At 39.6% G+C, this 14,901-nt stretch overlaps 1 protein-coding gene across 1 annotated transcript in view; it reads left to right on the top strand.

Moving 5' to 3' along the window:
- LOC311132520 (ADAMTS-like protein 1) overlaps positions 1 to 14,901 on the top strand; it is a gene marked incomplete at both ends in the record, with an annotated part of 305,351 nt that overhangs the window by 180,298 nt on the left and 110,152 nt on the right. Inside the window, one exon of the mRNA XM_084165793.1 lies at positions 9,879 to 10,036. Within this exon, the coding sequence (XP_084021919.1) occupies positions 9,879 to 10,036 (158 nt within the window). The remainder of the gene's footprint in view (positions 1 to 9,878; positions 10,037 to 14,901) is intronic.

Below are 14,901 nucleotides of genomic sequence, written 5' to 3'. Positions count from 1 at the left end.
CATACTGCTAAAGCAACACTCGAGTGGTATAAAGGGAAAACATTTAAATGTATTATAATGGCCTAGTCAAAGCCCAGACCTCAATCGAATTGAGAATATGTGGTTTGACTTAAAGATTGCTGTACACCAGCAGAACCCATCCAACTTGAAGGAGCTGGAACAGTTTTGCCTCGAAGAATGGGTAAAAATCCCAGTGGCTGGATGTGCCAAGTTTATAGAGACATACCCCAAGAGACTTGTAGCTGTAATTGCTGCAAAAGGTGGCTCTACACCTGTAATTGCTGTAAAAGGGGGGGGGGGGGGGGGGTTGAGTAGTCTTCCAGAGATTCATCCCCCTTGAAATTGTTCCTATTTTGTTGCATTACAACCTTTAGTTTAAATTGATATTTATTTGGATTTCATGTAAGTGACATACACAAAATAGTCCAAATTGGTGAGGTGAAATTTAAAAAATAACTTGTTTAAAAACATTCTACAAAATAAATAAAGTGGTGCGTGCATATCTATTCACCCTCTTTGCTATGAAGCCCCTAAATAAGATCTCTTGCAACCAATTACCTTCAGAAGTCACATAATTAGTTAAATAAAGTCCACCTGTATGCAATCTACTACTCAAGTTTTCTGTTTTTTTGTCTTATTTCTTGCTTGTTTCACAATAAAAAATATTTTGCATCTTCAAAGTGGTAGGCATGTTGTGTAAATCAAATGATACAACAAAATAGGAAAAATGCCAAGGGGGGTGAATACTTTCGCAAGTTGTCCCAAATTATTGCTCAACTTGTAATACGTTAGCATAATATGATCCACTATTGCTAGCTGTCCTAAGGAACAACCACACGAACGTGACAGAGAAAAGAAAGGTAAACTATCAATGGAATGGAATGATGCAATATGTAAGGAAACTAACACTAAAGTCTGTGACAGTTATAAATGTATGTGGGTATAACTGACGGTGGCTACCGATAGTGGCTAATATTTAACACAAAGCAAATTGTTACAAATATATATACTGAAAAGTCTGGGCATATAATTAAAACATTCTAGATATCATAAATCAACTCGTTAGGTTTGGCACTATACTGTCACTTGCGCATGGCTACAGAAGCCTATAGCTTGGGTCTCCAAATTTCATCCCAAGTTATAAGGCCAGCATTTCATCAACTTCACTATGGAAAAGGAGATATGTTGATATACTTCAGTTTGATGCCATATGACTGGTTTCACATTTGTCTCCAGCATTACTAAGGTAAAATATATCTAAAACAATTGTCATTTACAATCCCCTTATTACTTATTTACCTATCTCTTATCAATAGCTCTTATCAATTTGTAAATAACAGTGCATAGAAATATTGTTATTTCTGTCAAAAAAATGTAAGTAGATGTTGTTCCACTTGGAACTGACAGGTTGCTCGACTTTATTCACAGTTTCATCGCGTGTAAAGGTGGTGGAATTATGAGGGAATTAAGTCAAGGTCAGAATACAGCGTAGACACACCTCTGCTACACCTTAATGTATTTGATCTCCACCCACAATGAATAGCAGGTGAATAGCATGCTATTCTCATGCTTAAGTTCAAGGTCAGAATATGCGTAGAGAGAAAAGTGCAAAAAAACGGACTGCGTTCCATTTAAGCGAGTTTAACTTGGGTTGGAATTCCCCCCATTGTGAAACTCTTAAGGATCGGACCCTTTTTTTCAATATTTGCCTAAAATGACATACCCAAATCTAACTGCCTATAGCTCAGGACCAGAAGCAAGGATATATATATTATTGATACCATTTGAAAGGAAACACTTTGAAGTTTGTGGAAATGTGAAATTAATGTAGGAGAATAAAACACATTAGATCTGGTAAAATATAATACAAACAAAAAAACATGCGTTTTTTTAAAAATTATTTTTTTGTCATCTTTGAAATGCAGGAGAAAGGCCACAATATAATATTGCAGTTTAGGCGCAATTTAGATTTTGGTCACTAGATGGCAGCAGTGTGTATACAAAGTTTCAGATTGATCCAGTGAAACATTGCAATACTGGACTATTTTGTATCAAGTCTACCCAAATGTGCCGAATTGGTCAATTGATACATTTTCAAGTACATAACTATAGAGAACATTAAAAAATGATATGGTAATACAAAATGTAAGTTTGCACACTCCCAGGAATGTCATACATGATGGATCATTAGCTTATACACTAACTTTCACACATCTAGATGGCCGGGCGGGGTGGGTGTGCAGCCAGAGACAGCAGGGTTTCAAACTGTAGAACCCAGTTCCTACATTTGAATGTAAAAATTGATTTTATCAAACAAAACTATGCTACATTTTATCTCTGGGACACTTAGGATGACAAATCAGAGCAAGATTACTGAATGTAAGAACATTATTTACCTTCAGAGGTGAATGTGCTGTTACTTACAACAGTTATGCTAATCACATTAGCACACGTTAGCTCAACCGTCCCGTATATGGGACACCAATTCCGTAGAGGTTAAGGGCAAGGTGTGCTGCTCTGTGTTGAGCCTGCTGCAGCTTTGCTAGGTCTTTCTTTGCTGCACTTGACCATATTACCGGACAGTAATCAAGACTAGACAAGACCAGTATTTTTCCATTGTGTTTTATGTCATTTATCTTGGTTTGATAACATAAGTTTAGTAACAAAACAAAATAAATACTGTATGCCAACTAATCAGCTGAGCAGCCTGACTTGTTTGCCACCTCTTTTGCATTATTTATTTGAACCATTCAATTTTTCAATTAATCATCAATCCAGGGGGCTCTAACAGTTCTCACAGTCAGTTTCTTAATTAAAAGGTGCATGCTTGTCAACAATTGTCATTAATCATTTTACAAATACTTCCAATGCTGAATCTGGATTCATTTCCTCATACACAGACCAACAGACATGTTTTACATCTTCAACAAAAGTCTCATGAGAAAACATTTTGTATAATATCTTATAAATTACATCAGGTCCAACCTTTGGCTCTTTGGCTTTCCTTGTTATTGCCACCATGTTATGGTCACTACTGCCAATGGGAACTGATATTGCTTTGGAGCAAAGCTCTGCAGAATTAGAGAAGATGTGATCAATACAAGTGGATGTCACAGATCGAACACTATTGGTGTGCACTTTAGTTGGTTAAGTGATAACCTGGGTCATATTACAGGCAGTAGTCACAGTTAGAAGGTTCCTCTTGACAGGACAGCTCAGGTCACCCAGAAAATAGACCTCTCTGTTAATATCACACACATTATCAAGCATTGCACACATATTATCCAAATACTACCTGTTAGCACTTGGTAGCCTATAGCAGCACCCCAAAAGAAGAGTCTTTAGATGAGGTAGGTGAACTTGCAACCACAAAACTTGACATGAGATCCTCTCTAAGCTTTACAGGAATGTGGCTCTGAACATATACAGCAACACCTCCCCCATTCTACATACAGTGGGGAGAACAAGTATTTGATACACTGCCGATTTTGCAGGTTTTCCTACTTACAAAGCATGTAGAGGTCTGTAATTTTTATCATAGGTACACCTCAACTGTGAGAGACGGGATCTAAAACAAAAATCCAGAAAATCACATTGTATGATTTTTAAGTAATTAATTTGCATTTTATTGCATGACATAAGTATTTGATCACCTACCAACCAGTAAGAATTCCGGCTCTCACAGACCTGTTCGTTTTTCTTTAAGAAGCCCTCCTGTTCTCCACTCATTACCTGTGTTAACTGCACCTGTTTGAACTCGTTACCTGTATAAAAGACACATGTCCACACACTCAATCAAACAGACTCCAACCTCTCCACAATGGCCAAGACCAGAGCGCGGTGTAAGGACATCAGGGTTAAAATTGTAGACCTGCACAAGGCTGGGATGGACTACAGGACAATAGGCAAGCAGCTTGGTGAGAAGGCAACAACTGTTGGCGCAATTATTAGAAAATGGAAGAAGTTCAAGATGACGATCAATCACCCTCGGTCTGTGGCTCCATGCAAGATCTCACCTCGTGGGGCATCAATGATCATGAGGAAGGTGAGGGATCAGCCCAGAACTACACGGCAGGACCTGGTCAATGACCTGAAGAGAGCTGGGACCACAGTCTCAAAGAAAACCATTAGTAACACACTACGCCGTCATGGATTAAAATCCTGCAGCGCACGCAAGGTCCCCCTGCTCAAGCCAGCGCATGTCCAGGCCCGTCTGAAGTTTGCCAATGACCATCTGGATGATCCAGAGGAGGAATGGGAGAAGGTCATGTGGTCTGATGAGACAAAAATAGAGCGTTTTGGTCTAAACTCCACTCGCCGTGTTTGGAGAAAGAAGAAGGATGAGTACAACCCCAAGAACACCATCCCAACCGTGAAGCATGGAGGTGGAAAAATCATTATTTGGGGATGCTTTTCTGCAAAGGGGACAGGACGACTGCACCGTATTGAGGGGAGGATGGAAGGGGCCATGTATCGCGAGATCTTGGCCAACAACCTCCTTCCCTCAGTAAGAGCATTGGAGATTGTTCGTGGCTGGGTCTTCCATCATGACAACGACCCGAAACACACAGCCAGGGCAACTAAGGAGTGGCTCTGTAAGAAGCATCTCAAGGTCCTGGAGTGGCCTAGCCAGTCTCCAGACCTGAACCCAATAGAAAATATTTGGAGGGAGCTGAAAGTCCGCATTGCCCAGCGACAGCCCCGAAACCTGAAGGATCTGGAGAAGGTCTGTATGGAGGAGTGGGCCAAAATCCCTGTGCAAACCTGGTCAAGACCTACAGGAAACGTATGATCTCTGTAATTGCAAACAATGTTTTCTGTACCAAATATTAAGTTCTGCTTTTCTGATGTTTCAAATACTTATGTCATGCAATAAAATGCAAATTAATTACTTAAAAATCATACAATGTGATTTTCTGGATTTTTGTTTTAGATTTCGTCTCTCACAGTTGAAGTGTACCTATGATAAAAAAATTACAGACCTCTACATGCTTTGTAAGTAGGAAAACCTGCAAAATCGGCAGTGTTTCAAATACTTGTTCTCCCCACTGTAGCTATGCACAACTGCAAAAATATTGCTGCATCTCTCAACAACATTGCTGCCCTGAATTTAGCTGGTGCCGTTGACAAAGCTCAGTGCCAGAAAGTTGCGAGAGACTACTTTCCAGAGGACAATGCCATGCTGACTCACACGTGTTTACATGTAAATCCATAAAGCTGCAATATGTAACGTTTTGGGCGACGCAACCAAATTCACATAGAAATGTGTGTTATAGATCTGTCATTCTCATTGAAAGCAAGTCTAAGAAGCGGTAGAACTGTTCTATGTGCACTATTTCTATGCTTCCCGTTCTTAAGTTTCATTTTTGCGTCTTTTACTTTCAGTTTTGTACACCAGCTTCAAACAGGTGAAAATGCAATATCTTTGGTTATTAAAAATATATTTCACAGTAGTTTAGATTGTATAATGACTGCTTGTTTTGTTACATAAACTGAAATTAGGTGAAGAATTAGAATGTTACCAACCAGTAAATGGCGGAGCGATTTCTGCATATTGCACCTTTAAAGAGATGGGTGGCACTAAGGCTTAAGAGGGTGTGAATGATGCTGAATGGGCGTAAACAAAGAAGAGCTCTCTAGTATGTGTGAAAATAACAGCAAAATATTGAAATGATTTTTTCTCAAAAGTGGGTAACAAGTTTATACATGTTCAAAGCAGCATACAATCACCATTACTTTCTCAAATTGCAGTGTATGTACCATTTTGAAGCTCTGAGTCTGTACTTCTACAAGGTGTAAAGAACAACTTTTGTCAAAAAATTACAATAAGCCTAAGATCCTCTAACAGTCACAAATGTAACACTGTTCCACTGTCTACAGTACTGTATATGTGTCCACACTTTCAGTGTTGATTTAACACTCTGTCGATTTTACACTGGAGAATTTGCTGTGTAGGTACAGTTTAAAACATTGTCAAACCTGTATTTTTAAACGTCAGATTATGCAAACTTCTGATGTTAAGGTTTAGACAATGAGATAAACACTAATGCTTAGGCACTATTTAAAAGAAAGAAAACAATACAATAAAAAAGCTTATTCAGATTCAGAAGGGTTTTATGTAGAACCCTTCTTGCCTTCCAAAGAATCCTTCTTGCCCTCCAAACAATCATCAAAGAACCCTTTCTTCCAAAAATGGTTCTTAAGATGAAAATGTTTCTAGCTAAAACTCGTTGCCTTACAAAGAACCCTTGTCTTCCAAAAAGGGGTCTTAAGATGGAAACGGTTCTTGGTAGAACACTATCCCTCCGCAAAGAACCCTTTTGGAACCTTTTTTTCTAAGTGTATATAAGGACTAACTTCCTCCTGTAGTTGCCGCAGTGCAATAAATGGTCAAAATTGGGAGCCATGTGCAAAAATGGGAGCCATATACTAAGGTACACTAAGGCACATTAATAACTTTAAGAATGAATGAATCGTCAGGTACACACCTAGATAAAAAAGGTGCTAAGTAGAACCATACAAGTTCTTCGGTTTCTCCCCATAGGGGAACCCTTTTTGCTGCTGGGAAGAACCCTTTGCAATGTAGGGTTCTTCAAAGAACCCCTTTTATATGGTTCTACCCTTTTATCTTTGGAGGTTCTTCCTAGGATCCTCTATAAACGGTTCCACCAGCCTTATTAACCTTTAAAATGTAATTATTTTTGATATACTGTATATCATAAGACCTTTTTTGAGGGCCAAATTATACCCTAACACAGTGGTGTTAGGAAACTCCTGGTTTACAGGCCACATCAGGCCTGCAAGTCACATTATGCTGGCTTGCAAAGGGATGTGTAATTCCTATTGGAATCCAACCAGAGTCAGGATATCCAACAAGTGGAATTGTTAATCACCCGCAACCTGCATTCAGAATGACTGCCAGGTAGGGAAGATTGAATACTAAGACTACCTCAATCATCTAAACTGGAGCAACCATCTCAGTAACGGGTGCAATAAATCCAATTACTAAAAGATTTGATTGGTTTAGAAAACTGTATGTAATTAATCAACCAATCAATCAATGTACATGCAAAAACACAGACATTACAGTTAAACAAACAATTCCGAAAATCTCCCTGCAATAGAGCATGCTGTGAAATATTATAAATGGTTCTGTTTAGAACCGTTCTAGTCTTCCAAATAATCCTTCTTGCCTTCCAAAGAATCATCAAAGAACCCTTTCTTCCAAAAACGGTTATTTGTATGTTAAAGGTTATTGGTAGAACCCTTTGCCTTACAAAGAACCCTTATGGAAACCTTTTTTTCTAAGAGTGTAAGAGTACACTAAGTGTACAAAACATGAGGAACACCTCCTCTTTCCACGACATAGACTGACCAGATGAAAGCTATGGTCCCTTATTGGTGGCACTTGTTAAATCCACTTCAATCAGTGTAGATGAAGGTGAGGAGAAAGGTTAAAGAAGCATTTCTAAGACAATTGAGACATGGATTGTGAATGTTTGCCATTCAGAGGGTGAATGAGCAAGACAAAAGATTTACTGTAAGTGCTTTTGAACGGAGTATGGTAGTTGGTGCCAGGCAAACCGGTTTGAGTGTGTCAAGAACTGCAAAGCTTCTGGGTTTTTCCCTCTCAACAGCTTCCCGTGTGTATCAAGAATGGTCCACCACCCAAAGGACATCCAGCCAACTTGACACAAATGTGGGAAGCAATGGAGTCAACATGGGCCAGCATCCCTGTGGAACACTTTCGACACTATGTAGAGTCCATGCCCCAACGAATTGAGGCTCTTCTGAGGGCAAAAGAGCTGCAATTCAATAAAAATTATGTTTTGTATACTCAGTGTACAGTATATACACAATATCTCATATTTCAACAATATACAGTGGGGAGAACAAATATTTGATACACTGCCGATTTTGCAGGTTTTCCTACTTACAAAGCATGTAGAGGTCTGTAATTTTTATCATAGGTATACTTCAACTGTGTCTGAGAAAATCACATTGTATGATTTTTAAGTAATTCATTTGCATTTTATTGCATGACATAAGTATTTGATCACCTACCAACCAGTAAGAATTCAATCTCTCACAGACCTGTTAGTTTTTCTTTAAGAAGCCCTCCTGTTCTCCACTCATTACCTGTATTAACTGCACCTGTTTGAACTCGTTACCTATATAAAAGACACCTGTACACACACTCAATCAAACAGACTCCAATCTCTCCACAATGGCCAAGACCAGAGAGCTGTGTAAGGACATCAGGGATAAAATTGTAGACCTGCACAAGGCTGGGATGGGCTACAGGACAATAGGCAAGCAGCTTGGTGAGAAGGCAACAACTGTTGCGCAATTATTAGAAAATGGAAGAAGTTCAATATGACGGTCAATCATCCTCGGTCTGGGGCTCCATGCAAGATCTCACCTCGTGGGGCATCAATGATCATGAGGAAGGTGAGGGATCAGCCCAGAATTACACGACAGGACCTGGTCAATGACCTGAAGAGAGCTGGGACCACAGTCTCAAAGAAAACCATTAGTAACACACTACGCCGTCATGGATTAAAATCCTGCAGCGCACGCAAGGTCCCCCTGCTCAAGCCAGCACATGTCCAGGCCCGTCTGAAGTTTGCCAATGACCATCTGGATGATCCAGAGGAGGAATGGGAGAAGGTCATGTGGTCTGATGAGACAAAAATATAGCTTTTTGGTCTAAACTCCACTCGCCGTGTTTGGAGGAAGAAGAAGGATGAGTACAACCCCAAGAACACCATCCCAACCGTGAAGCATGGAGGTGGAAACATCATTCTTTGGGGATGCTTTTCTGCAAAGGGGACAGGACAACTGCACCTTATTGAGGGGAGGATGGATGGGGCCATGTATCGCGAGATCTTGGCCAACAACCTCCTTCCCTCAGTAAGAGCATTGAAGATGGGTCGTGGCTGGCTCTTCCAGCATGACAATGACCCGAAACACACAGCCAGGGCAACTAAGGAGTGGCTCCGTAAGAAGCATCTCAAGGTCCTGGAGTGGCCTAGCCAGTCTGCAGACCTGAACCCAATAGAAAATCTTTGGAGGGAGCTGAAAGTCCGTATTGCCCAGCGACAGCCCCGAAACCTGAAGGATATGGAGGTCTGTAAGGAGGAGTGGGCCAAAATCCCTGCTGCAGTGTGTGCAAACCTGGTCAAGACCTACAGGAAACGTATGATCTCTGTAATTGCAAACAAAGGTTTCTGTACCAAATAATAAGTTCTGCTTTTCTGATGTATCAAATACTTATGTCATGCAATAAAATGCAAATTAATTACTTAAAAATCATACAATGTGATTTTCTGGATTTTTGTTTTAGATCCCGTCTCTCACAGTTGAAGTGTACCTATGATAACAATTACAGACCTCTACATGCTTTGTAAGTAGGAAAACCTGCAAAATCGGCAGTGTATCAAATACTTGTTCTCCCCACTGTACATGGTGCTCTGTATGTCTTCTGTGTTCCACAGAATATGGCTAAACGGCTCTAACATAACACTACATTTTATATTATGTATCCATCTGAAATGTATTGCTTTCAAGAACTGTTGATTTTTCAGGTTTTTAGTGTTGAAGTTGACACTTGGAGCCATTATACACAGTAATCATTAAAAGTAACGTTACTTTAATGAGCTGATATTGATAATGATGATGGTGGTGATGATTATGATAGCAATGATGAAGATGATAAAGGGAGAAGGATCACAAACACTTGCATAACCTTCATCACACTAATGGTCATCACATCATTATTATTACCATTGTTTGTACTGTATTTTAGAATCATGCTTGCATTGTCACAGTGGTCAGTATTGTTTGTTTATTGTTGTTCTATTCTATTCCTGCTGTAGATCTGGAGAGTAAGACACTGCAGGGGGTGAAAAGAGAGCATTCTCTAGATGCTTCCAGACAGTATCACCTTGAGAACACCACTCTGGACTACCAGAAACTCCCGGACAAGGAGGTCCTGAGAATCACCGGACCCCTAGGGGCTGACTTCACCGTGAAAGTAAGAGCAAGAGAGAAATACAGTGCCTTCAGAAAGTATTCACATCCCTTGACTTTTTCCACATTTCTTTGCGTTAGAAAGTGGGATTAAAATGGATTTAATTGAAATTTTTGGTCAACGATCTACACAAAATACTCTGTAACCGTGGTAGGAACCGGTTCAGCGAACAGAACTGAAAACTGGAAAATAACATTTTTCGAGGAACAGAATCATGACCTCGAATGAAAATGATATTTTTTGGAACATTTTTACAAATTGATCAAAAATGAAAAGTTGAAATGTCTTGAGTCAATAAGTATTTAACCCCTTTGTTATGGCAAGCCTAAATAAGTTCTGGAGTAAAAATTAGCTTAACAAGTCACATAATAAGTTGCATGGACTCACTCTGTGTGCAATAATAGTAAACTGAGAATGGATCAACAACATTGTAATTACTCCACAATACTAACGTAATTGACAGAGTGAAAAGAAGGATGCCTGTACAGAATAAAACTATTCCAAAACATGCATCCTGTTTGCAACAAGTCACTAAAGTAATACTGCAAATAATGTGGAAAACCAATTAACGTTTTGTCCTAAATACAAAGTGTTATGTTTGTGGAAAATCCAATCCAACACATTACTGAGTGCCACTCTCCATATTTTCAAGCATAGTGATGCTCAAAGGGATATTCAGTGTCAGTTTTCTATTTACTGATCTACCAATAGGTGCCCTTTTTTGCGAGGCATTGGAAAACCTCCCTGGTCTTTGTGGTTGAATCTGTGGTTTAAATTCACTGCTCGACTGAGGGACCTTACAATTATCTGTATGTGTGGGGTACAGACATGAGGTTAGTCATTCAAAAATCATGTTAAACACTATTATTGCACACAGAGTGAGTCCATGCAACTTATTATGTGACTTGTTAAGCTAATTTTTACTCCTGAACTTAATTAGGCTTGCCATAAGAAAGGGGTTGAATGCTTATTGACTCAAGACATTTCAGCATTTTTTAAATTTTTTATTTGAAAAAACATAATTCCACTTTGACATTATGTGGTATTGTGTGTAGGCCAATGACAATCGCAAATTAATACATGTTTTAATTCAGGCTGTAACACAATTGTGAAAATATCCCTTTCATATACAGACAAAAATCCCACTATTTTACAATACCAGCTTTTTTATACCTGCTTTTTTGTAGATCTGAAAGGGGTTAGGGATAAAAAAAAAAAACTAAACATGGTATATTAACTCCCACCTCGAGATCTAGTCATGATTCCTTCCCAATTTGCCAGTTACCCACTGATATGTAAAAGGTGTATACCTGCAAGAAAGTGGTAAATAAGTGGTTTTGTGATATGGGGTCATGTAAACATTGCCCTATATTCTTTACAGGTAACTTACCACATTTTCTGTCTGAAATAGGTAATAGATAGAGAGTCCAACCACAGGGGATGTGCATCAATTGAGTTTATTGGCTCAAGTCTTTCACCTGGGATAACATCGCTGAGATATTTTGGGGTGTTTTTCTCCATTGAAGTTACACAGTTGTTTGCAATTTTAGAAGGATCGGGTTCTTGTTTCTCTGAACTCTTATTGACCTCTCTGTGTCACGGGGAGTTCGGGGGATTTGCTCTTGTCTGTTAAGGTTTAAACCATCGGGGCATGTGCACGGCACTTAAAATTAAATGCACACTACTTATTGTTTCACTTAATTTTTGGATGAGCCGCATGTTTTTGAGGAAATGTGTCATGTATTGAAAGCAAGGGTAGAGCCTTTTTCCCCCAAAGCTAGTTGTTGCTTTTTAGTGGTTGTGTCTGTTATGATATCACATTTTTAATATCTTTGGCTTCCTTGCATGTCCTGATGTAGTTCAGTTTTTTAAATGCCCACTTATAGCGTGCTCTTGTCAGTTACGAGAGTGACATTAGGAGACATTGGAATAGCATGCCCAGGGCTGTGTTCATCAGGCACCAAACTGAATAAAACGACCTGAATGATGGAGGAAATACCTGGACTAAGAAATGTTTAAATTTCAGTTTCCATTGCAAAATTTTATCTAGGGCTATCTAGGGTCCTGCTCTGTGCAATACCTTTGCTTTGGATGGCTTTATGTATTGTGGTGAATTTGTGGTAAGCTATAAGAAGTCCAATAGTATGAGTCATTTCTGTTTTGTAGAAGTTTGATGTAATGGTATTCTTCATTTAAAGGGAATAACAATGCCCTATGGCACATAAGAAACAGAGGAGCTCAATCAGAAAACATAAATATCTAAGGTATCCCTGCTGAAAAAATCCAGCACAGACCAGCCTTCATTACAGTTTCCCTGTAATAATAAATCCATTGCACTTACAGTACAATAAAACATATACAAATTAATATATCTTTATGAACTCTTGAAACAGTCCAAACATGACAATTCAATTCACACAGTAACATTCATTTTGTCGATTCAATTTTCATCAGTCTTCACACCTCTCCTGGAGTTAGTGACCCCAGGACTTCTGTGGGAACGTCTCTTCCTCGAGATTGCCACAGATAAGGTGTGTTTGATACTTGTAATAGCCCACAGATGGTCAGCCATCCAAACAATGTCATAAATCATGATTGACTCATCACACTGGGACTAGGCGCCAGCAAGTCACTAGATGCATCTTCATCACTGGCCTTCATCATCATTCACATTTGTTCACTCTCTATTTTCGACTACATTTTCGATGGTGACCAGCCTTCATTGTTTTTTCGCAGGTTACCAGCTTTCATTGTGTTTTTGGACACTGGTGACCAGCGTCAAGTCACATTATGCTGGCTTGCAAAGTGATGTCTAATTCCAATTGGAATCTAGACTGAGTGGGGATATCAAACAACTGGAACTTTTGTTCACCAACAATCTGCATTCAGGATGACTGCCAGGGTTAGTAAAATGAATCAATGAGACTACCTACACCATCTAAACTGGAACAACTATACTGAACAAAAATATAAACGCAACATCTAAAGTGTTGGTCCCATGTTTCATGAGCTGAAATAAAAGATCTCAGAAATGTTTTATACGCACAAAAAGCTTATTTAAAAAAAAAATGTTTGCACAAATTTGTTTACATCCCTGTTAGTGAACATTTCTCCATTGCCAAGATAATACATCCACCTGGCAGGTGTGGCATATCAAGAAGCTGATTAAACAGCATTATCATTACACATGTGCTGGGGACAATACAAGGCCACTCTAAAATGTGCAGTTTTGTCACACAACCCAATGCCACAGATTTGAGGGAGCATGCAATTGGCATGCTGACTGCATGAATGTCCACCCGAGCTGTTGCCAGATAATTTAATGTTAATTTCTCTACCATAAGCTGTTTTAGAGAATTTGGTAGTACGACCAACCGGTCTCACAACTGCAGACCACGTGTAACCACGCCATCCCAGGACCTCTACATACTTCACCTGTGGGATCATCTGAGACCATCCACCCGGACAGCTGATGAAACTGAGGAGTATTTCTGTCTGTAATAAAGCCCCTTTGTGGAGAAAAACTAATTCTGATTGGCTGGGCCTGGCTCCCCAGTGGGTGTGCCTATTCCCTCCCAGGCCCACCCATGGCTGTGCCCCTGCCAAGTCATGTGAAATCCATAGATTAGGGCCTAATGAATTTATTTCAATTGACTGATTTCCTTATATGAACTGTAACTCAGTGAAATCGTGACTCAGAAAAATGCATGTTATTTATCTTTTAAATTGAAACAAACAAATCTAGAAATTGAACTGTAATAAACTCGAACTCCATGCTAGGAAATACACGAAATGACCAAAAGTATGTGGACACCTGCTCGTTGAACATCTCATTCCAAAATCATAGGTATTAACATGGAGTTGGTCCCCCCTTTGCTGCTATAACAGCCTCCACTCTTCTGGGAAGGCTTTCCACTAGATGTTGGAACATTGCTGTGGGGATTTGCTTCCATTCAGCCACAAGAGCATTAGTTAGGTCGAGCACTGATGTTGGACGATTAGACCTGGCCTGCAGTCAGCGTTCAAATTAATCCCAAAGGTGTTCGATGGGTTGAGGTCAGGGCTCTGTGCAGGCCAGTCAAGTTATTCCACACCGATCTCGACAAACCATTTCTGTATGGACCTCGCTTTGTGTACAGGGGCATTGTCATGCTGGAACAGGAAAGGGCCTTCCCCAAACTGTTGCCACATAATCGTCTAGATTGGAAGCACAGAATCATGTAGTCAATCACCCACCATTGCACCAAATAGTGGGTTGGACCTCACTTTATATGCGCAGAAAGTAGTTTTTATCTACAAAGCCATGGAAACCCATTTCATTGCTTTTCATTTCTCCAGATGAACACTTCTTGTAGTGTACGGCCATGTAGTGTAGTGCACAGAACACACGTTGGGTTATTTTGACCTAGCCCAGTACCCTGCCCTGAACTTTAGTGACTGTCACTGGCCGGCTACCACCCGGTACTCAACCCTGCACCTTAGAGACTGCTGCCCTATGTACATAGTCATAGAACACTTGTTACTTTAATCATGTTTGCATACTGTGTTACCCACTTCATATGAATATACTGTATTATAGTCAAGGCCTATCCTATTGAACTATTGCTGTACATATATTATTCTGTTCTACAGATACACTACCGTTCAAAAGTTTGGGGTCACTTAGAAATGTCCTTGTTTTTGAAAGAAAAGCAATTTTTTGTCCATTAAAATAACATCAAATTGATCAGAAATACAGTGTAGACATTGTTAATGTTGTAAATGGCTATTGTAGCTAGAGATAAAATGAAGTGCGCTGTGGTAAACTGCATCTAATGGCTTTAATGAAGTGGCAGCTGGGTCGTTGCACAAATAGAGTTCCTTTTGCG

This window comes from Coregonus lavaretus, assembly GCF_964263955.1.
Source record: "Coregonus lavaretus genome assembly, chromosome: 7".
NCBI lineage: Eukaryota > Metazoa > Chordata > Actinopteri > Salmoniformes > Salmonidae > Coregonus > Coregonus lavaretus.
The sequence above is the reverse complement of the archived record's forward strand: the minus strand, read 5'-3'. Positions and strand labels throughout refer to the sequence as shown.